The sequence below is a fragment of the Thermobia domestica genome, chromosome 7 (genome assembly GCF_964235325.1).
Source record: "Thermobia domestica chromosome 7, izTheDome1.hap1.1, whole genome shotgun sequence".
In the NCBI taxonomy this organism is placed as follows: domain Eukaryota; kingdom Metazoa; phylum Arthropoda; class Insecta; order Zygentoma; family Lepismatidae; genus Thermobia; species Thermobia domestica.
In genome coordinates, this window is record NC_137460.1 from 75,988,578 (window position 1) to 76,013,691 (window position 25,114).

The 25,114-nt window shown below is 37.4% G+C and overlaps 1 protein-coding gene across 2 annotated transcripts in view; it reads right to left on the bottom strand.

Moving 5' to 3' along the window:
- Positions 1-20,482: 20,482 nt before the first annotated feature.
- LOC145690204 (uncharacterized) overlaps positions 20,483-25,114 on the bottom strand; it is a 300,212-nt gene continuing 295,580 nt past the window's right edge. For both annotated transcript variants that reach the window (XM_081764867.1, XM_081764866.1), the window contains one exon: positions 20,483-20,838. In XM_081764867.1, the coding sequence (XP_081620993.1) occupies positions 20,662-20,838 (177 nt within the window). In that variant the 3' untranslated portion in view covers positions 20,483-20,661. The remainder of the gene's footprint in view (positions 20,839-25,114) is intronic.

Genomic DNA, 25,114 nt, shown 5'->3' on the forward strand with positions numbered 1-25,114 from the left:
AAGAGTATTGTAATTTGAATAAGAATTTGATTCTAAAGAATTTCAAAAGATTAATTGTGGTATTTCTTGATGTCGCCAATTAATATTTATTGTACAGTCGGTGACAAAAGTTATTGAATCATAGATTTTCTAGTTAACATTAAACTTTCACTTAATATTTACGAAAGAAATTCTTTGAATAATATATTTGAATTGGAAGCAGATTGTCGAGACTGATTAGCTTTAGATTTATATTATTATTATTAAATTTTCTATTACTATTTGAAAAATTACCTTTAGACTTTATATTATATTCAAGCAATTTAGATTCGAATTGAGATACCGAGATTGTTGTTAGATATTGCAATTAAATTAATAGTCAATACACTTGAATCAAATTATAATTATATATATTTTGAATTGGATCTCTTACGTATTACTACGCGGTATATATATATATATATATATATATATATATATATATATATATATATATATTAATTTTATTTCTGTTGTTATTGCTGCTTTGTGCATTTATATTAATCTAACGTATTAGTATATATGCACAACCAACGCTTTGAAATAAAATTTGTTATTGAAAATTTCAAATCTGGTTGTTCCATTATTTATGATTATCTGTATATCCTATTTATTTGTGTTCGCCATTAACATATTCACAAGGAATAACAATCCGTCCAGTCTGGTACAGCTGCTTTGGGTTTGTGTGTCTGTTCGGCCAAGACTCTTCTTTCGGGTTTGTTACTCGAGTTTAAATCGATTGTTGAATTATATATATATATATATATATATATTTTTTTTAAGATGAGACTCTCGATTTGGATTCGTGTGGCGTGACTAGGAGGAAAGGGTCGTTACATACGTCAGTTGTTTCCTCTTCCCAAACATGTTTTCAATGTCCAAAAATGTTGCTACTGCTCCCAAACATGTTTTCAATGTCCAAAAATGTTGCTACTGCAGACCCTGATTTCACCCCCTTCAAGTGGTTTTAGGCTAAAATGTTAAGAGATCAAAGTGTTAGCTCTGCACGAGTTGGAGACGTCCAGCAATTTTCAATTTGGTAGGACAAATGCATGCTGAGATATTCAAAACAACGTAAACGCCTAAAATCGAAAACGCGCCAAATGGCGCCTACCCCTGTGTCGCCATGGGATGTTGTAAAAATTAATTAAGTATGGTTTTGAAGTACGGTACCCTGATGTAGGATTAACATTCATAAAAAAAAAATAGATTTTTTGGAGATGGTCGAGCGGCACATGCTTGATCACAGAATGGATTGACTTCTACGAAATAATGATCAGTCATGCCGTCTCACTTTTATTGGCCTCTAGTTCTGGATATTACGCTTTGAAGACTGCAAAGGAGTGGGAGCAATTTTACATTTTGAAACATGAATCCCATGGTCATTTCGTACAGATTTATTTTTTCGCAAGAGTAAACGGCTTAGAACATGTAATGGAAACAAAACGTCATCCATAGAATAACAAATCCGTTTGAACTGAACTAATAAAAAATACGAATGAAACTTTTCTGTTGATATACACGTCGGAACCAGACCTTTAACTTCGTTTAAGGTAGTTATTAGCAGCTCTTATTCCATATTAAGTTGTTTGATGAGTTAGGACTTCACGGGCAATAGACGATTTCGTTAGATGACGACCTCCAACTGAAGTAGGCTCCTTGTTAAAAAGTAGTAGTTACACAAGGATTAGTCGTAAGTCTTCCAATATTTCCTCAACCCAAACAGTAGGCGCGTGTATACGCCGTGATCAACCGCAAGTACAATGTCAAACTGGCCTACGAGGTTGTGTGGCAAGCGAACTATTTAACAGGGAGACCGCTACTCCGTCAGTATTTTCAGACAGTTTTTAGCAACAGTGACGATGAGGTCAACAACGTCTGATACGTGAACTGTTACCGTATGAGTTCGAATTCGGCCGTAACGCTGCGGCAGCAACCCTAAACATCTGTCATCCGAAAGGGGAAGTTCGAGTAAACCATAGCGCAACAACTAGTTAGTTCTAGAAATTTCGTACAGGTTGTAAAAAAAGTTCAAAATAAGCCAAGGTTCAACCGCTCCAGGGTAACATAATATGAGGTTTTACGACACGCTATTGTGGAAAGTACATCCACCTGCAAACGACGATTGCCAAATCAACTCAGCATGTCCTAGTCCACTGTGGTGCATCGCCTTCAAGAATTCGGGAAAACCATTAGAAATACTACATTGTGCAACATGAGTTGACCCCAGCTCAGGGTCAGAGGAGATTGTATGTTCCGACACCTGCTGTCAAATCAGCGTAATGTGCAACCTGAAACGGATTGTCACATGTAATAAAAAACGTTTGTTTTTTTCGAAATCCGAATGTACAAAACCAGTGGTTGAGCAACGTCCAGTTTTCAGAATTTGTCTTCGAACAGAGCCGTTTCGATCATAAAGTCATATATCATCTGTGTAAAAAACTGAGTGCAGTCAGTTCGGAACTGTCTTGGGCGGAGAGTTTCGGAGCTATTGTTAAAACGTTTCGATGCAAGTAGCTTTTTTTTTTTTTTTGAAATAGAAAGAAATCGCTTGCAGGCAAAGTCTGGGCTGTAAGGGCGATGATTGAATAGTTCCCATCGAAATCTTTAAATTATAACCAGCTGTGTGTGGCTGGGCGCTGTCATGGATCAGAATAATTCCAGAGCGTAGCAGTCCTCTCCGCTACCGTGTTCGTGAGTTTTCCCATTTCCTCTCACTTTCTTCATTCCACCATTACATTCATTTCTCATCGTCCCTGGGACACAAAACTGAAAGATTTCATTTCATTTCTCTTCCCTGATTTTGGGTGGCATGTCGCAGATTATTCAGTGTTTGGCAACACATATCTGCTGTAATTATTCGTCCTCGTTCCAAGAAATCCACAAGAGCCATATCCTTTTGGTCCAAAAACATGATTGCCATGATTTTGTGAACTGATAAGTGTTTGAATTACTTCGTTTGGAGAGAACCAGAGTGCCGCCATCGCATTGACTGCTGCTTCAACTCTCTAGTGGGATACGATGTCCAGGTTTTATTCCCTCCCCAGCAGGCAAAAAATTTCGTGCAGGTGTCATTGAGCGTCTGTTAGCATTTTTGGCACCCACCTAGCACACAGTTTGTGATAACCCAACTTGTCAGTCACTGTTTTTACAGTCACTTCTGGAAACTCTTCGGCGACTTCAGTTATTGTGAACCGGCAATTGGATCGTACTTTCTCAACATGTTTCACCATATTGTCCGTCTGAACACTAGGCCTTCCACTGTTCCCATCTTCATTAACATTTGAACACCCTTCCCAAAACTCTCTGAAGCATATCCTGGCCTTTCTTTCAGTCATAACTGTCGGTCCGTAAATGAAATAATTCACGATGGATATCAGCTGCAATCTCTCCTTTGGCGTTCAGAAATCGGATGACAAATCTAATTTCACAATTGGCACGATTTTGTATTAAGGCAGCATTTCACCAGCTAGTAGCAGATACGCAACTCCAATCGCACGATTCTGTTTCAGTTGCAAGCACAGAATACTTTTCAACTGTATGTGCATACTCATCTTCAATCAGTGTTGTCAACCCCGCGTAAAAAATTATCGACTTTTTTTGGACTTCCAAACTATACTATGCATAAGTGTCGGAAATCTAATAGAAGGGTTTTGTCCTTTGTCGACAAGTATCAGAGTAAAAACAGTAAGCGATATCGTGATGCGGTCTGTTGCAGTAGATTCAGCGTGATAAGAATAAATCCTAGTCCTCCGTTATCCTTCTTTTCAAACCGGAAGTGGTTTAAATTAGCCATTTCCAGTTTCAACTTTTATTACCACCCAACAAAAATAGTAACAAGATAGCGAGAAGCTATTTCTTGTTGCAAACGATTCAACACCTCAAGGCATCATTCCATGACCATTCGCAACACATTTTCGAAATCGAAAGTGGCTCAGATCTACTATTACTTACGGTTTCAATACTGATTTTCATAGAGGAAAGAGGAGGTAAGGCAGTGCATTTTTTAAGAAATCGCTACTGGGTATCCAGGCACAAAAGGGCCCTTGACACACACAAAAAAAAAAAAAAATCAAACGATTTTTTTCAAGTATAATGTACACTTTTGACATAATAGCATACAAAATTACGTATTTGTCAGACTTCTGCTAACCGTTTCATTTCCGATTCAACACATTGCTACCAATACAGGAGCGGACATTTTCTTTTTCACATTTTAGCGCAGATCTGCTTTCAGGTCGGTACTTAAAGATAAAACCTTACTGTGTTATCATAATTGAATATTTTCCTTTATTGATTGATTTATTTATTTTTATATCCATATCTTAAGTTGGACATGGACAGGACATAGACAAAGAAATGCGACTGGTACAGATGGAGAGGATACAAAACACACAATACAAGACACAAACTACTCAATAATGAAATAACAATACCTGAACTTGAATAAACATTTCCCTAACGAAATCATTTTGTGTGTATACGTATGTATTCAATACTAAATATTACTACTAATACTTTATTCTTTAAGAAACAATGGAATCAAAATTTATCTTTATGGTTTAAACCTTATCAATGGTTTAAATTATAGCATGTAAACTTTTTCGTAAGTGGTTCCACTTCTGCTATAATTTGTAATCTTTAACTATCAATCTGTTTCACATTGTTTGGTTTCTTTCTTGTTCTAAAGCGTGTTATTCCACTTGTAACTGGTTAATTTCTAGTATTATTTGCACACTTAAAATTTTAAGCTGTTTCATATTATTTGGTTTCTTACCTGTATTATGTATTAAAGCATTTTAGGCTATTTGTTAATGGTTATACGCTTGCTATTATTTTTACACTTTAAAGCTGAAGCTGTTTCACACTGTTTGGTTTCTCATGTGTTTTAAAGCATGTTACCCCAGTTTTTATTAGTTATACTTCTGCTATTATTTTCACACTCTACATCTGAATATGTTCTGCGTTGTTTGGTTTTTTATGTGTTTAGAATACAATTGAGTAAGTTTCTCATCTAGTTACCATAGGTTTGACGGAGTTTTCCATATCACTAGCAGTCTTAACACCCGTATTACATTCACGGCAATTGATACATGATCTACTATCACCGAATAAAGGGCATTGATTGATAACACATTGCAACATAGGCCTAAGTGATATAAATATGTTGATTTTGAATATAACAGATAATTCAATTCTGAAATAGGCTACTTCCTCACAAACTCACTCCTTTTATAAATACCACTATCGGGCCTGCTCTCCCGTCCGTCCTTTTGCTTCAAGAACACCGCTACAGCCGGTCTTCGGTCATAGTTTGCAGTACCCGTTCCATTTAGTGATATTCGTTCCATTTTGACGTGTTGTCACTCATCGACAACGATGAATACTTCGAAGCTGATTATTGTGTGAAACAGCTCGTTCAACTGACATGCTGTGAGGCGATATTGCAAGTAAGGCAGCAAGAAGTTGCTGCAGCATCCTGAGGAGACTGGTAATAGTCTCCTCGGTCTCACAGAATTTTGCATTCCTGCATCAGCACTATCCACTAGTAATGGTACTTCTTCAATTCCTGGCCAGCTGTGGCATACATTTGAGATAAAAGTCTGTACTCCTTTTTTTCCAAATATTGCTTCTACTAATGGACGAGCAGCATTTATCATTGACTGTGCTGAAGATGCGAACAAAGTAATCTGAATGGAGCTGAGAATGACGTAATCTTCTATGTTCAGTCGAATAGCAAAGAAGTTTAAGCAAGAATACACTATTTCTCTTCGAACAGCTTCCCAGTTTCTGTTCTGACGAGTCACATGCGTATTATCAGTTGTACGGCACTGGCGCCTCTGTTCATTGTCATCCACGTCCTTGAAAACTACGCAGTCCTCCTTCCACCAGAAAGGGATTCTCCGATTCTCCAACATTAAAATGAGCTTCCTTAATGCTGCATCCCTTGCTGTAAGAACATCAGGCAGTAGAAGATCAGACCGTGGAAGAATTTTCTGCATCTACTGGAAGATACTGCTGATATCATACCTGAGAACGGTTAGCTTAAACTGCATGGAATTTTCTGCCCACGGCGGCAATCAATGTATGCAAGTGTTCAGCAAATCGTACCTCTAAGTAGGCAGGAGAAATATAGAAATTAGGCATTATTTTGTGCAACATTTTTGTATTTATTTTCAATGTTCTGAAGTACGTTGCAACACTTTTCAAACTTGACAGCCAATGTGCCATTTCAGGGACAGTCCAACACGTCCTCCATTGCAAGATTGGATCTGTGGCAATTGTCTCCAGAAAACATACAATCAGAAAAAAACATGGCAATCTAACTAATTTTGTCGCTCTAGTTCCTTCCTATTTACCTTAAATTCCTTTTCAATAGACAGGTTAGTTTTTGACTTCACATAGCTACATTAATCATTCGGCGTGAGAAATTTTCACTAAAAAGCCATCTGTGTCGACACTCTGAATCAGCAGCTCCTGCTTGCTATATATCTCGCAGTTTTCGATCTGTTTGTCAGGTCAGAAACACAATTGGCTAACGTCACAATGCAAAGTGTTCCCCAAAAGTGTAAAAGTTCTATTCACAATACTTTATCAGAAGTAATGAGTCTTAACTGTAACGAACCAAAACAGTGTTGTAAGCACAAAATAAGTAAAGATTCCATTTCATAAAAATTAAATATCCAAATAGCAAGTTGTTTTCTTTGTTATTTTCTCTCAGAGAGTACCCAAAAGGTAAGCCAAAAGTCATTTGAACCGTTACATGTGAGAGTTCGGCTTCAACCTTTCTACCTCCTTAGGCGAACTATTAACTTTCTTTCTATTAGAGTAGAATAAAAGTGCTAGCATTACGAGATAGACAAATGAGTACGCGAAACGAAGGAAAGTGGAATAGCTGAAATTTCAAGAGTGAAGCTATCCACAGAATACAAGCTAATACATATAGTCACAAAACAAAAATATATTGAAGTAATTTTAAATTTACAGTAATTCAAGTAATTTATTATTCAAGTACTCTTCTAGTAATTTAAAGATTTACGAGGTGCACTAGGTATCCCAAATTGTTGGCCTGCGTATCCAAGTGCTGGGCCTGGGTATCCATTTGGATACAAAAAGGTAGCTTAAAAAATGCCCTGAGGTAAGGGATATCGAGATGCGCTTTTTTGCAATTGATTCAGCGTTCCAAGAATTGATTCAATCTCCTACGTTACCCTCTATTGAGACCGGAAATGGAGCATTTCAAGTTACGACATTTATCTCTATAGAACAAAAATGGTAACAGTAATGACAAGTGATTTTCTGCAATCGATTCAGAGTCTCAAGAGAACATATCATTACAATCACTACACTCTACCGAAACCGGAAGTGGCTGAAATCACTATTACTTCCGGTTTCAATATGATTTCCATAGAGCAAAAACATTAAGAGAAGCCGGTTTTTTGCTGTCAATTCACCGTGCCAAAAATAGGTTCCATTTCCTCCATTAATTCCCAGTTTTACAGTTTATTACAAAAGAACAAAAATGGTAATAGTAAGCGACAAGCGGTTTTCTACAATCGCTTCAGGGTCTCAAGAGAACATAATCACAAACCGCAACACGTACCAAAACCGGAGTTGGTTGGTTGGAATTTAGTACTATATTTCCGGTGTCAATAGTGATTTCCATAGAGTGAAAACGGTAACATAAGCTATTTTTTGCCATCGATTCAGCGTCCCCAAAATAGATTCCATCTCCCTTAACCCTCTATTCAAATCAAAATTTGTTCAAATTAACCATTTTCGGTTCCAATATTTACCGCCATGTACCAGAAACGGTAATATAGCGACAAACGGTTTTCTGCAACGATTCAGCATCTCAAGAAAATATATTACCACAGCCCGAAGCATTCTACCGGAACCGAAGTGGTTGAGAATTACTAGTCTTTCGGTTTCAATACTTATTTCCATACAACGTTGAGAGATATCGATACTTTTTTTGGCAATCGATTTAACATTCGAAGAATATGTTGCATATCCTACGTTAACCCTGCATGCAAACCAAAAGTGATTCAAATTAACAGTTTCCGTTTTTTTTTTTTAAAACTTCATCATAGAACAAAAACAGATGGGATACAGAGAAGGCCTAATGGCTTTTTGATATAGATTCAGCGTCCAAGGATCAGGTTCTATCTTTGATCTTATTACTCTATTGCATCAAGTAGTTACATATGTACTACATGAAGTTTAAGTATTTAATTCGCATAGTTTGGAACTCTACCGTAGTCTCACACTGAAATGATACTCACTTGTTTTTGACATGTGTCTCGTATATACACACGGTTATTATTATTTCATGTATATACCAAAATCGATTCAAAATTTTCATAATTGGAAAACATATTTATGACATTAAAGTTTGAAGTATGTGATTAAACAGTGTCCTAAAAGACACTCAACCCTGAGTTTGGAAACATAACTCAAACTTACGAAGATTAAGTCTGAATATTGAGAAAAGATTACATCATCAATAAACGAAATATCCTTCATCATTCAGTGGCGTTATAAACAATGTTATTTCTTCCCGTCGGTTTAGTGGCTGGCTCCTGCGCCTTTAACATGCAAGTTCTCGAGAATCAGGATTTTAAATCTCGTTCTTTTTAGCCTCGTTACTGACAAAGAACGAAAATACCAAACAATCAATTACTAATAAATATTGCCAGAGTTGCGAAATAGCTTTGCAAGGTGAGACTTGGTAGGAAAGTACATATACAAACTCATTTGCATGTTATTAAAAAATATGCACCTAAGTTGGCAACACTGGCACTAACCTTGTTTCATACGATGAGGATTGGGAGAGATTTGTTAGTTGCAAATGTACGATGAAACTTGTACGAGGAGCATGCGTTGGTAATAAAAGCGACATTGCCTTATCCTGCCAGTTGTGGAGTGCACAACGTGATCAGGCTTCTGCAGGCACTAGAAAAGCGTCCGACCAGTCATACAGCCCCGACCTCGCACTCAGCGAGTACCATCTGTTTATGTATGATCTGTCAGGAAAATAAATGTACACCTATTTTTCGAGTCTGGCATTCCTGCGCTCCATCCGTGGAGAGTATGAGAATTAAATCAATCAAATGTTTACTGAGGGGCAAAAAGAAAAGCTTAATCTGAATAAGACATTGCAGAGGGGCACAAGCTGTGAATACGAATAGTGCATTGTGTAAATAAAGGACGACACCGAAAGAGAAAGCCAGAAACAGCTGTTAAACTTACAAAAAAAGAGTAAAAATTGTCGAAGTGGGAACATAAAACACAAATACAACAAATACGCCGACAACTAAACGGTCACCATGCCATGATATTGGTGTAGTGGTTAAGGTGCTGGCTTACAAATGCAAAGGACGCAAGTTCGAATCCTCGGCAAGGACATTTTTAAAAAATTTTGTTAATAATACATACAACTCATGGGAGATGGTAAAAGAGGTCGTATTTAGTTTTTCGTAGCAATTATTATTGGTAATGTTTAGTACTGATAATACTTTTTGTCTTTGCGTATTGCTTTTGTTCTTGTCTTCATTTCCAAAGAGAAGAATATCCGAACAAATGCCACCAAAATTCCTCATATTTTGAATGTAAACGCCATTTGCAATTAGTAAAGAATAAAAATTGAACGTTCCGAAGTAGCTGCAAAAAGTAAAAGGAAAAACATGGAAGTCGACCATACTCATGGTTATTAAAAATACAATTTCTACATGCCTTACACCTCCCGACCACGTTTCTACGTTAGCAAGTAAGAGGCTTGTGTTTAGGTTAGGCTCGTCAATACGTTTTGCAAAGGGGCCCGGTTTAGCTCTGACGCACCACAGGTGCGAGAAGGGAGAAAAACACTTTTTCTCTCTCCCTCTGTGTGTCTATTTATCTATCTATTTGTATATATATAACGCTATTTGTGAATGCCATAACCACCCTAATTTTCAGCGGATTGAGACGAAACTTGGCACAAACATTAATTGTTGAAATATCTTGAGTTCGTTAACCAGAATTATTATTATTATTATTATTTTTTTTTTTGCAGGAGGGGGTTATCTTCCTATTGGAACAATATGATTGTTACTGATGATATGAAATTACACATTGAAAGTGAAGTAACTTGTGTAACGTGTTATTTGAAAGAATAATATAATAAATGTGCATTCCTCTAACACAGAGAACTCATGTATTTCGAGTTCGGGAGCCTGAATGGCGAGGAGTGTTATTTGATTTGCTTTTTAGTAACACATTGCATTGCAAATAAAGGTAGGCAACATTAGTGGTAAGTAAAACAACAACAACAACAATAATAATAATAATAATAATAATAATAATAATAATAATAATAATAATAATAATAATAATAGGTGTTGTTTGTGGCAAGGCAATATCTTCCTCAGTTCTTCTTCAAACGTAATGATTGTAACGCCATATCTCCCTTACAAACAAAATATTAGCAATTTATATCGAGAGAACGGGAAACTGTAGAGCGATGGGACCAACGTTGGACAGTATGCACTCATAGTACTCAGAGAAGTAAGCGATTTCAATGCAAAATGAACGAAGAGTCATTGTCATGGGTACTCATGGGGCCACGGCAGAGCCCTCTTTAGGAAAAATGTCGATAGCTTATATCGAGAAAACAGGAGGTGATACTGGGATGGGACCAACGTTGGACACCGTGGACCCATAAGGCGCATCGAAAAAATTAGGGAGGCGGGCGCCAGCCAGCCTTACTTATTTCCACATAATAATATAAAATTATATTGTCGAAATACACACACGAGTTAGCTACTAATATTTCATATTATTATTATTATTATTATTATTATTATTATTATTATTATTATTATTATTATTATCTACAGCGTCTTTTTATTACGGGAGCATGTTTGACATGAAACCAAAGAGAAAATCCATCCTGTAGCGAAAAGAAACAATACTTTCTCTCAAATGGATAAAATATCAAGCTGAGATTGATTCGAACTCGCATGGACGGCGCGAAAAGCCAGTGCTTTGTCCACTATTTTTTTAACTGACTCACTGAACGCGTTTCAGTAACTTACTTATTGCTAATTTTACTTGCTTCACTCGTTTAACTTGCTTTTTCTAATAACTTATAACGACAGGGACACGAACACAGAAACATCGAGAACAGTTAAAAATGATAGATGCTCTCCCGCCGAGAATCGAACCCGAGACTCCATACACCCAAGGCTCACGTGCTAGCCTCTAGACCAGCGGCAATGGTACCACTCACTTCCTGTGTCGTTAGGGATTACGACCACTGTATTGCCAGCTATCACTTCTGTGGGTTGTATACTATGATCACATGTTTCTTCTTTGCTGGAAGAGTAAAACCTACATTATATGTAATACATGAGGTATTTAGACCTACATGCTCTTCATATAATGTAATAAAAGGGTCATGGTGTCGGATTTTAATACATGACGTATTGCAGTATACAACATGCTTTGCATTACTTGTTTGTTTGTAGACAGCTACTAGCTTAGTGTTCTGAAAGGTTGTGTATAAACTAGGGATAGCCCGTTCCGGAATTATTAGTTTTCGGACTCCCGAAAGTAAAGCCGGACAAATTCCGGAATTCGGAAAATTCCAATTTTGTAATAATTTCGGAATTCGGAAAAATCCGGAATTTAGAAATTTCTGATTTCGTTAACATTCCGGAATTCGGAAAATCCGGATTTTTCGAAAGTCGGAGTTTTTCTCAATTCCAGAATTTTCTAAATTCCGGATTCTTTCCGAGTTCCGAAATTCTTCTGAATTCCGGAGTATAACTGAATTCCATAATTTTTCGAAATCCGGAAAGTGAAAGTTCCGCTTCTGAAAAATGAATTTATTTTGGTTAATATGAATCGTGGCGGAAATAAGTCTTTGACCAGGTAATGGCGACTGCTTTGAAAGAAATGGGGAGTATGAGAATTCAATCTGTCATATTTGTAGTTTCGTGTGGAGAAAGAACGAACTTGTGAACCAGTGGTTTAAGAAAAACTCAAGTTATTAATATAAACTTTGCCGACTTCATAAAAGAAATACGAAAGACATTTTGAATCGAAAAATATAACATACAAGTTTGCAAGCGGAGACAAAGAAACCTAACGTAACCAGACTAAAGACGGATCGTTTACCGCGTAGCGATCGCGGTTCAGTGGTCAAGGTGCTTCTGCGAATGCACGTTGCATTTTTTTTTCTTACTTTAGAATTTTTGATGGCGATTGATCAGCGATAACATACGTTTTATTATATTCAGATATTTGAATACTCGGATGTTTCAATACTTGAACTATCAAATCTTCAGGAATAATAATAGTAATAATAATTATTATTATTATCTCGTAGAAGATTAAAAGCTAGAAGCTAAATTATCGCTCAGGTCATACCATTACAAGAAGAAACGTGACATTTGGAAAGAATATTTCGGTTTGGTTTAATGTTGCTCACGAGAAGAGGAGTTTCTCATCTCGTTTCTAAAACAAATAAAATAACACGAGAATTAACATTTTACATTCGAGACGGGTCAGGGCTAAATCAAAATTTTCGTCTCTCTTTGGAGATGAGAATCGAGACGAGACGAAAAGTATCGTAAACATTTCCCGTCTTGTCTCGATTCTCGAAATAGTGTATGTCCATTCTTTAAGTAACAATTGCTCTGTAGACTGAATCTCATAGGCTATTTCGTTACATTGTATTTCAGAGCTCATTGAATTATGCTCTGTGTAGGTATTTTTGTAGCAAAGCTTTTATATTTACCTCTGCATATTCTAAAAATTAGTTTATTATATGCCTTACTGTCGCGTGATATTCAGTTATATTTATTACAGTTATTTTCCTCAAAACATACTTTCTACATGAAACTTCAATAAAAGGTTCTAGTTTAAACTGTTGGTAGTTGCAGAGGTGTGTCTTGAAGGTACGGAACCCTTTCCCCGAAATCTCTACTTTTAAGTAAGTTTTGCCAAATTTCAGGGCAAGTTTAAAACTATTATTATTATTATTATTATTATTATTATTATTATTATTATTATTATTATTATATCAACTCCATGTATAATCTTTAAAAGATATACGGTTTGTATCTGAATAGTAAAAGCTAATTGACTGTCGATCTCGGTCGTCTGGAAGTCTTCAGGAGGCAAGGACATCGGTCACGTTCTGGGTTTGAGTTCCGAAGGGGCAAATATTCGGGCTCGAGCAAAAAATTGTTAAAAGTTATAGGCTTCATCCAAACATATTCAAAACAGCTGGGACCGGGTTTGGGCTTCTCAACGGCTCGAGCGGCTCGGCTTACAGCTCATTCAATATCGAACCGAATCGAGAAGTGAGCACAGCCAACAGCTCACCACACCGAGCCGATTTGAGCCATCGGCTTAGTTGAGCTGAGTCGAAACGTGCTGATGAACTAGTTTCAACTTAGCTGGCTCGAACCGGTTCACATGAGCCGAGTAGGTGACCCATCCCAACCGAGACAGCTCGAGCCATCGGCTCAATTGAGCTGAGTCGATAGCTTGTTCCAACTAAGCCGGCTCGGGTCATCGGCTCATCCCAACCGAGCCGACTCGAGCCGTTCGCTCAGTTGATACGAGCCGAGCCGGTTGATATCACTACCCGAGTTGGTCTTCTGCTTGGGCTCAAGAATTCGACCGTGCACATCTCAGCCTTGATTTTAAGAACTACAGTATATACTTATATTGGTGATTACGACATTTGAGGTTGTCTCGTAATAATAATAATAATAATAAACTCTTGTCTTCTCGTTATCTAGACGAGACGAGATACACTAAAATTGCCCCACGAGATGCACTAAAATTACGAGATGAGACGCACCTCTGTCGTGAGCAACACTAAAAGTATTCCACATTACTGCTTACATTTCTCATTGCTTTTGCTTTCCAGTCTGATCAGGCCAATATTTCAAAACGAGTTAAAACGAGCTGAACGAGCGAGAGAGCCATTATCAAACTCAACTCAACTCGAAACTAGACCTCGAAAACAGCGACTTGGCTCGGAACTCAATTCAAGAAAATTACCTTTGACTCGACTCAAATTGTACTCGAGTTGAATTGAATTTTGGCTCGACTTGTGCTCATCCCTATTCGTGTTTGTATTTTATGTTTCCACTTCAACAATGTCTACTCTTTTTTCTCCTTTTACCTGCTGTTTCTGGATTTCTCTTTCGATGTCGTCCTTTATTTACACCATGCACTATTCTTATTCCCAGCTTGTGACCCGCTTCAATGTCTTATTCAGTTTAGGCTTTTCTTCTTACATTGACTCCACATGTGATTGATTTAATTCTCACTTTCCGCGCACGACCGATGAAAATGTTTTATTATTATTATTATTATTATTATTATTATACTATTGAACTTGCACGGCGAAATTACTGTATAATACGATATCATTTCTGTAATTTTACTCCATTGTATGTTATTTAGTTTATTAATGGGCACTAAATTGTCTCCAGATCAACGAATAAATTAACTACGGCATGCACTTTGGTGGAAATATCATTGCAATAAGATTATTGGTTCGTTCCAAACATGTTCATGTAATGATATTTCCACCAAAGTGCATGCCGTAGTTAATTTATTCGTTGAACTGGAGACAATTTAGTGCCCATTAATAAATTAAATAACATACAATGGAATAAAATTACTGAAATGATATCGTATTATACAGTAATTTCGCCGTGCAAGTTCAATAGTATAATAATAATAATAATAATAATAATAATAATAATAAAACATTTTCATCGGTCGTGCGCGGAAAGTGAGAATTAAATCAATCACATGTCAAGTCAATGTAAGGAGAAAAGCCTAAACTGAATAAGACATTGAAGCGGGTCACAAGCTGGGAATAAGAATAGTGCATGGTGTTAATAAAGGACGACACCGACAGAGAAATCCAGAAACAATAGGTAAACGAAGAAAAAAAGAGTAGAAATTGTTGAAGTGGAAACAAAATACAAATACTAATAGGGATGAGGAGGAGTCGAGCCAAAATTCGACTCGACTCGAGTTCAATCCGAGTCGAGTCAAAGGTATTTTTCTTGTAGTACTTAAAATTATACAGTAGTTCTTAAAATTAAGGCTGAGACCTGCACGGTCGAATTCTTGAGCCCAAGCAGAAGACCAACTCGGGTAGTGATATCAACCGGCTCGGCTCGTATCAACTGAGCGAAGTTGTTGTATTACTATACATCTGCTTCCGTCCCTGTCAAATCTGGTCGATCTCGTTGACGCGACATATTTGCTTTTTTATACCCCTTTCTTCGTTTACTGAACAAAACAGTAACTATTCTGAAATATACTACTGCGCATGCCTCGTAGATAAATATTTCTGATGCCAATAGTTTCCGTTTTGTCCAAGGAATGTTCTTTTTCTTATTCCCAGCATGACCCTTTTATTACATTATATGAAGAGCATGTAGGTCTAAATACCTCATGTATTACATATAATGTAGGTTTTACTCTTGCAGCAGAGAAGAAACATGTGATCATAGTATACAACCCACAGAAGTGATAGCTGGCAAGACAGTGGACGTAATCCCTAACGACACAGGGAGAGAGTGGTGCCCTTTCCGCTGGTCTAGTCGCTAGCACGTGAGCCTTTGGTCTATGGAGTTCCGGGTTCGATTCCCGGCATCTATGATTTTTAACTGTTCTCGATGTTTCTGTGTTCGTGTCCCTGTCGTTATAAGTTATTAGAAAAAGCAAGTTAAACGAGTGAAGCAAGTAAAATTAGCAATAAGTAAGTTACTGAAACACGTTCAGTGAGTCAGTTAAAAAAAAAAGTGGACAAGCACTGGCTTTTCGCGCCGTCCATGCGAGTTCGAATTAATCTCGGCTTGATTTTTTATCCATTTGAGAGAAAATTTTGCTTCTTTACGCTACAGGTAGTCCACTCTTTTCGTATTTTTCGCTGTCGTTCACAGTTAAAGTAACTGACTATTATTCTTTCTACGAATGATGGATCTTCTCTTTGGCTTCATGTCAAACACGCACACGTAATGAAAAGACGCTGTCGATAATAATAATAATAATAATAATATGAAATATTAGTAGCTAACTCGTGTGTGTATTTCGACAACATAATTTTATATTATTATGTGGAAATAAGTAAGGCTGGCTGGCGCCCCCCCCCCCTATTTTTTTCGATGCGCTTTATGGGTCCACGGTGTCCAAAGTTGGTCCCATCCCAGTATCACCTCTCCATATAAGTTATTGACACTTTGCCTAAAGAGGGCTCTGCCGTGGCCCCATGACTACCCATGACAATGACTCTTCGTTCCTTTTGCATTGAAATCGCTTACTTTTCTGAGTGCTATGAGTGCATACTGTCCAACGTTGCTCCCATCGCTCTACAGTTTCTCGTTCTCTCGATATAAATTGCTTATATTTTGTTTGTAAGGGAGATATGGCGTTACAATCATTACGTTTGAAGAAGAACTGAGGAAGATATTGCCTTGCCACAAACAACACCTATTATTATTATTATTATTATTATTATTATTATTATTATTATTATTATTATTATTATTTTACTTACCACTAATGGTGCCTACCTTTATTTGCAATGCAATGTGTTACTAAAAAGCAAATCAAATAACACTCCTCGCCATTCCGGCTCCCGAACTCGAAATACATGATTTACAATTCTCTGTGTTAGAGGAATGCACATTTATTATATTATTCTTTCAAATAACACGTTACACAAGTTACTTCACTTCCAATGTGTAATTTCATATCATCACTAACAATCATCTTGTTCCGATAGGAAAATACCCCCCTCCTGCAAAAAAAAAAAAAAAAAAAAAAAACTGACCGTAGCGAAAGGGCGTGAACCTTTTTTAGGCGATTAATCGGGTCCAATATTTCAATAAGTTTCTGCACACAAATATTTCAGTAAAAGAGGAAAATTTATTCAAACTTTCTGAATACCTATTTATGGGCGAAATTTGGTTCCCTTGGAACTTTTTAAGAGTTTGAAGGGCCACCATTTTGAACATTTTCATCTGATTATTCTGGTTAACGAACTCATCAAGATATTTCAACAATTAATGTTTGTGCCAAGTTTCGTCTCAATCCGCTGAAAATTATGGCATTCAAAAATAGCGTTATATATATACAAATAGATAGATAAGTAGACACACAGAGGGAGAGAGAAAAAGTGTTTTTCTCCCTTCTCGCACCTGTGGTGCGTCAGAGCTAAACCGGGCCCCTTTGCAAAACGTATTGACCAACCTAACCTAAACACAAACCTCTTACTTGCTAACGTAGAAACGTGGTCGGGAGGTGTAAGGCATGTAGAAATTGTATTTTTAATAACCATGAGTATGGTCGACTTCCATGTTTTTCTTTTTACTTTTTGCAGCTACATCGGAACGTTCAATTTTTATTCTTCACTAATTGCAAATGGCGTTTACATTCAAAATATGAGGAATTTTGGTGGCATTTGTTCGGATATTCTTCTCTTTGGAAATGAAGAAATGAATAAAAGCAATACGCAAAGACAAAAAGTATTATCAGTACTAAACATTACCAATAATAATTGCTACGAAAAACTAAATACGACCTCTTTTACCATCTCTCATGAGTTGTATGTATTATTAACAAAATTTTTTAAAAATGTCCTTGCCGAGGATTCGAACTTGCGTCCTTTGCATTTGTAAGCCAGCACCTTAACCACTACACCAAGATCATGGCATGGTGACCGTTTAGTTGTCGGCGTATTTGTTGTATTTGTGTTTTATGTTCCCACTTCGACAATTTTTACTCTTTTTTTGTAAGTTTAACAGCTGTTTCTGGCTTTCTCTTTCGGTGTCGTCCTTTATTTACACAATGCACTATTCGTATTCACAGCTTGTGCCCCTCTGCAATGTCTTATTCAGATTAAGCTTTTCTTTTTGCCCCTCAGTAAACATTTGATTGATTTAATTCTCATACTCTCCACGGATGGAGCGCAGGAATGCCAGACTCGAAAAATAGGTGTACATTTACTTTCCTGACAGATCATACCTAAACAAACATGTTGGTGGAAAACACTTCGACGACGATGATGAGGTCAAAGAAGTAGTCATAACGTGGTTTTCGATGCAGGCGTCGGATTTTTACGATTCTGGGTTCAAAAACTTGTTCCGCGTCTGAACAAATGTTTGGACAACGGTGGCAGTTACGTGGAGAAATAATCTCTGTACCAGTGTATCCAGTGTAATTTTCTTTGCGTCCAATATATATATATATTTTTTTTTTTTTTTTTTGTATATCTTATTTTTCGCTTGTATCTTTACTTTCCTGACAAGCCTCGTAGTTACAAAACACTAAGAAACTGTAAATATTACTGTAGTTAATTGCAACATTTCTGAATTCCAAGGAACATCCTGTATGGTAACGAATACAACAAAAAAAGGTTTCAGGAAAGACCTTACAGAAAGGTATAGAAATAAACGAATTACGGAAATCAATCTTTTAATAAAATCAGTATAATAGATTTTAATAACACTGTTGTATTTTGTGTATAATGTATTTTGTAGGATTTTTTTGATGTTTTTAATATATACATTTACTAAGAGTAGCAAGAAATAATAACAGACATTCTATAGTTTGTAATAAGAATAACGCTGTGGAAAATAAACACATTAAAGATGAGATTTAAGTAATAGTCATAGAAAGATAAGTCGTGTGCTTAGCTATTCAAACGTGACTAAAGGAGGTAAACGTTAACTTCGATACAATCTATAATCTTATAGTATATAAATAGCTTTCTCATTGTTGGATTTATTTTTACTTTCAAACATCTTTGGTGGTATGTAACCAAATGTTTTAATTTTCCTTACATTGGTCATTACTTAATTGACATACGCACAATAAATTGAAATAAATGTCAAATTTATCTTGTAGTTGTAACGAATTTATATTAGTGAAAGGAGGAAAGAACCTAATTTTTTTACACATCAAATCCTCTGTTAAGTGTGAACTCAGTAAGACACAGAGAGTGAAAAAGTGAATGACTAGACCGGTACTCTTGCATACCATGCCAATGCGTTAACCACTGCGCCACACAGTCCACTTCCCAGAACAGCCACATGCTCTCTCACTTCTGAAGTCGGTGCTCTCTGTTGGAAATTTTATAAAAAGAAAGAAAAAAAAAAACTAAATAGAATACGTGAGTACCTTACCTCAATTTCCGCAAGCGTGGTTTCCTTTCGTGGTCTTGGATAAAAAAAAAAAAAAAAAAAAAAAAAAAAAAAAAAAAAAAAAACCTTCTCTTACAGGTAATGCTCTCCTTGACCTTCCTATCTTCTAGAAGATTCGACGTGATTTTTACACTGTCAGTCAGTCCTGTGCACAGGCTGGAGTCCAATATTATACACGTCTTAACTTCCTGCAGTACTAACTTCCAGTAGCTATAAAAATCACACCGGAGCACGTAATTATATTCACTTACTATTAAACTCACGATCTGTGTTAGACAGGCACACGATCTGTGTTGACCGCACTCTACGATAGTTGCATACGACTGCTTCCTACAGAGCAGCAACTTCCAGCGCACAGCACTCATACAGAACACGAACTGTAACTGTGTGTGTGTGCATCTCGCTACAACAACTGCCCTTACGTATTGTCACTAGAGGGCGTAAGGTAATACACGTCACTCACCCTGACGTCACTAAACGAAAACTTGATAAACAAAAGCACATAAAAAGGTCTGTATGTGCAACACTCTCCACTCAGATCACATGGCCTGTACCACAGCCTAACTGCTGTGCTTGAACAATCCAGCATCCATATATTAAGGACAATCCAGTGTGGCTGTTCTGGGAAGCGGATTGGATGGCGTGGTGGTTAACGCATTGGCACAGTATGCCGGAGATCCCAGGTTCAAGTCCCGATCTAGTCTTTTTTATATATACTTATTGTGTGTTATTCGGAATGGACAAGCAAGAAAACAATACTCTTGATCCCCTTGCAGACTATCTGTATGTTTAAGCATCAAAACAATGTATCTATGAACGTGAACAGCTTACTTAAAAACTATGTTCATTTTCATAAAAAAAATTGATTATGGAGCAGTTACTGCGAACTCATTTTTCATGTTGTTTAGAAATACTATGTTCACTTTCATAAAAATATTTTAAAGTATGTCCTTGTCAACATATTTTCTTACAACTGTATTATTGTTTTGTAATAAAATATCATTTAAGTTTGTAAAAAATGTATATATATTTCATAAAGCCAATTACGTTTTTATGATAATTTTACAGCATACTATAGGTATAATATTGAGGGGATAATACATTGTAGTTAAAGGATTCTTAAATATAAAGGGACAACTTATATGATCTATGATTATTTTTTACAAAAATGAAATACAAAAGATAACATTCTTCTGTAATCTTTTTTTTTTTTTTTTCATAAAAAATAAATTATGAAATAACTCAATAAATTTATTGTATTTAATTATAAAAGAGACGTGCTTTTCTGTTTCGAACAAGAAATACATAAATGTTTGAATCAGTATATTTTTTTTACATGAAAAGTTTAAATAAATTAAATTTCTGTTACACGAAAGGTTGGTCAAACATTAATTTAACAATTAGCATGTGATCATACTTATTTGCTTGGACAAGTGCAGTCATCATTTTTAGCTGCTGGAACTTCGCCAGGGAATATATTAGCATATGATGTTTTCAAGAAATTCACATATCCTTGTAGCTCATTGTTCCTCATTTGGGCTTGGCTCAGACTCTGACTCAAGCAGTTGATTTGTCCTTGTAATCGACGGGCTATCTGCAAGAAGTAAAGAAGACGACGTATTTACTAGATTGTAAATACTACTTAAACAGTATCTTGATTCTTACTATTTGATAATTATATTTAGTTCAGCTTACAACTAAGAGGAACGGTGATGAACGAAAAATAGTGGAATCAAGAAAGTGGAAGGAAACGGGAAAACCCAGAGAAAACCACGCAAACGGTGTTATCGACTATTTCTAGTGGTTATCATCACCAGAAGGTATGTCAATTTAATTCATGTTCTAATCAGAATGGGAAAACCGATTAAACTTCAGCAGACATCTACATGAAAGAAAAACTTTCCACATAAGACAAGCATGTTTTAAACAATATGTAACGCACGTCCATCGCTCTAACATTCATGCTTGGAAAATACTAATTCTGAATTACATTAACCCTATAAGTAAACTACCCTCTCTGGATGTAAAACAAAATAACTTTATTCTTGCGCAACGATTGAACTCCTATCGGTATGTGACATTATTTCAAAAGCACATCGTAACCTTTTTTTTTTTTTTAAAAAAAAAGTACATACATTTATATAAAGGCAACCAAGAAAGTTCTGTCGCTTTTTCACCCACCACCTTGGAACATCGATATGTCACCTAAGACGTACTTGGAAGATAAAAAATAGTCCCCATCAACACCGACAACCTTCTGCCAACGTTCTGGAAGGCCATGGATTCCACCACGATAGAACTTGGCGGGCAGTAAAGCGAAGAAAGTATATCACGTGCATTTTGCACCTCTACTAGGGTTTGAACTGGCGTCCTCTAAGGTGACTGTCCAACGAATATAACAAGTGATAATCGGACGGCGAAATGTCCGGGGAGTATCGTGGATACAATAGTATTTCCCACACAAGGTGTAGAATGGTGTCCGGATCATCCTAACCACGTGGGGCTTAGTGTTGTCCTGTAACAGGATGACCCTTTGCGATTCATAAGTGCTGCCTCCAGTATTTTGAGTTTTTTTTGAACACGGCTCAACTGCTGACAGCACACAGTTGCATTGATTGACGCTCTGACTAGCTGGTAGCAGTTCCCGATGCACGATGCCTCGAGCAGTCCACCAAACATACAGGAGGACCTTCTTCTGGTGCAATACTGGTTTCGGCTGTTTTGGAAACGGTTCATGAGATGCTAACCAATGATGAAGGCGCCGTGAATCTTCGTACAGGACCTACTTTTCATCACATGTCAACACCGTGTCCAGAAATGGCTCCTTCCTCAGACGAGACAGCAAAGAAACACAGGTGTCTGCCCGCGTTGCCTTATAGCCCTGAGTCAAATCATGTAGGACGCATTGACCCAACTTGTAGTGCTTCCCAAGTTGATGGACGTGCTGCCGAAAGGTTTCTTCACTCACACTGAACTGTAGTCCCAGTTTCTCACATGTCTGACCACTGTTTACCTCAATTGGTGCATGAAGATCTTCATCTTGTACATGCATTGGTTTTCCGGTACGTTTTGCGTCTTCGAGTGTTTCGTCACCGTCCTTAAACTTGTTAAACCACCCCTGCACTGTCTGCGTATTCACGACACCCTCACCAAAGGCCTGGCATATCTTCCGCCTGCTGCAGCGGTGTTTGACTCCAGTTTGAACTCGTACAGCATGTACGCCCTTCTGATTCTCTGTGAAGGTCCAATGTTCACTCTGTCCTTACACAAGTTCACGTGTAACTGAACTACCACAACCAGGTAGTATGTTGGATATATACACACCAACCACTGACCTTCGTCCTATCTCCATTCTCATTAAACTCACGGTGTGAGGCCAATTGAATACAGGCCTCCACAGAAAGCGACAGAACTTTCTTGGTTACCTTTATACATACACACTTGGGCACTATATATACGACTGAAATTGTTAGTTAGTTAGTTCTCCACAGAGCCGCATTAAAAATTCTTTGTCAACAAATTACCTTTATTTCAAGGACAGGGGGAAAACAGCAGCCCCGTAGATGAATGCCGTACACAACGTGATTCCAATGCAATTGAACTATTTATTAGGCAAAGTCACTGCGCATACAGACCCAAAATATCGCTCTCTTTCAATACGTACGGATCACTTTTTGGTTTGTTAATTTATGCCATTATAATATAGAGATTGGTTCTGATCTATGGTGACGAAATTACACACCTTGTGCAACACTCCACGCAGGAAGAGAAGAAAGCTGCCAGTCGTGTGGGCACCTTGGACCATTGACTGTGGGTAACAGGTGTGGTAAATGCATATCGGGACAAATGTCGCCGAAAATAAGTGCTTATTAAGAGGGCTGCATAACTGCCCTTTCCGATGTAAACTAGTTATAGTGCCATTATCGAACTGTGCAAGGAGCGCGGATTCACTGTGTCCAAAATTGGAATTATCACGGATGTTGAAAAGGGCAGGTAAGGCGAGGCGTTGGGTTTTTTCTGTGGTGCAGAAACAGGGCAACCATCGGCCTGCCACTAGTCGCACACGATCTAGAATTCGAGAAGTCGGGGCTCTGGTCACCAAGGAGAACCCACCCACACAGAGGTGTATCGCGAACCGGCTACAGAAATCTCTGTAGACAGTGCACACCATTATTCACCGTGATTTGAGGTTGGTCAAGGGACGGAAGGGACGTGTTCATAAGCTCTTGCCAAAACACATTCAGGAACGTCACACCAACTGTCGAAAGCTGTATAAGCAGTACCTGGTCAATGAAAAGTGGAAGTTTGTTGTAACACTGCACGAGGCATATGCTTATCTGGATGATTGTCACAAGCCAAGTGCAATATTTTATCGATTGACAGGTGCAAGGGATTTTTAAAGATGGTTTACTGAATGCAAGGAAAGTTTTGGCACAGGTTTCATGATCATTGCTGTATACTCATACCAGCGCAAGCTGACCATACATCGTGTAGCCAAAAATACGAAGATGAATTCGGAATATTATCAGGCTTATGTCCTGACAACTGTTTATTGCTATAACATTCCCCATCTATACGGGAGGGACAAGAATCGTGTGTGGGTGCATGAAGACAAGGCGTCAAGTCACATATTTCGCTCAACCCGCCTCTTTCTCCAACAAATGGCAGCAGAAACCGGAATTCGTGTCATTCCATTCACAGACATTCCAGCGAAGTCCCCTGATGCATCACCGAGGGACTTTTGCGCCTTAGGCCTCTTGAAACGAGCCTTGTCGTACAGGACCCGTTGAAAGGCTATGGATACCCTGTCAGGAGGGGTGGTTGCGGCTTGGCACATGACTATACTGCGGAATCAGTACGGCACATGCTTACACTGCGTGCCAGTCTCCTACAGTGCAAACTTCGCTGTCGGGCAATTGCCCAGATGCAGGGCCACCAAATAGAGTATTCTTGATGGTGGCGATATGGCATCTCTTAAGGTAAGTGCAGTTTGAAATCGACACCATAGATCGGAAACAACCTCTATACTTTGTTCACTACTTTAGTCTTTCGAAAATAAGATTACTCTTTGCAAATTGGAGGTGTTAACTTCATTTAAGGTACAAGTTCTTCTGTGGTTTTATTTGATATATGAAGTGTATACGCGAAGTATGAGAAAAAAGTCACCAGTAAATAGGCGGTGGCAGAAGCGAGATCGTCGACAAGAAACAATATTTGCAATCAAATGATTGGAAAGAAACATAACATGAAGGTCAAAGGAAATAACGTTATGTATTTTTATTATCGAAATTTAAACGGCATATATGTGTGGCCCGGATTTATGCGCGCTGTTTTGGATACAAAACCTCGTTGGCCAAAATCTCACCATGGTGATTTCTTTAGTGTAGAATGTTTAAAGTATCGCCGTATGTATATTTAAAAATAATATACAGTGAAACATCCATTAACGGATATATTGTACATACAATATCCAGCAAAATATATGTATGTAACAGAACTCAACATTTCACGGACACAGTCCTCTTCTCCCAACATGTAAGTAATTCCTTGTAATAACAGACAGGAATTATTCACAATTCAGATATATATTTAGCATAGAAAACAGTTTCTGAGATTTGAAAACAAACCTGAGTACAGTGCAGTGGACAGCAAATCACTTTCCCACAAAATGTTTTTCTTGTAAGTCAATTACCTGGTGAACCATTATACAGAACAGTTGAAAACTGAACTTGAAATTCTTCTTTGCTCTGTCCACAACAAATTTTCAGTATTTCATAATAATATTGCATGTTCTTATTGCGTTACTTTTAGTACAGTCAGTATGTGAATTCAGGAATTTTTACAAGGGGTAACAAGTACTTAAGAGCAGG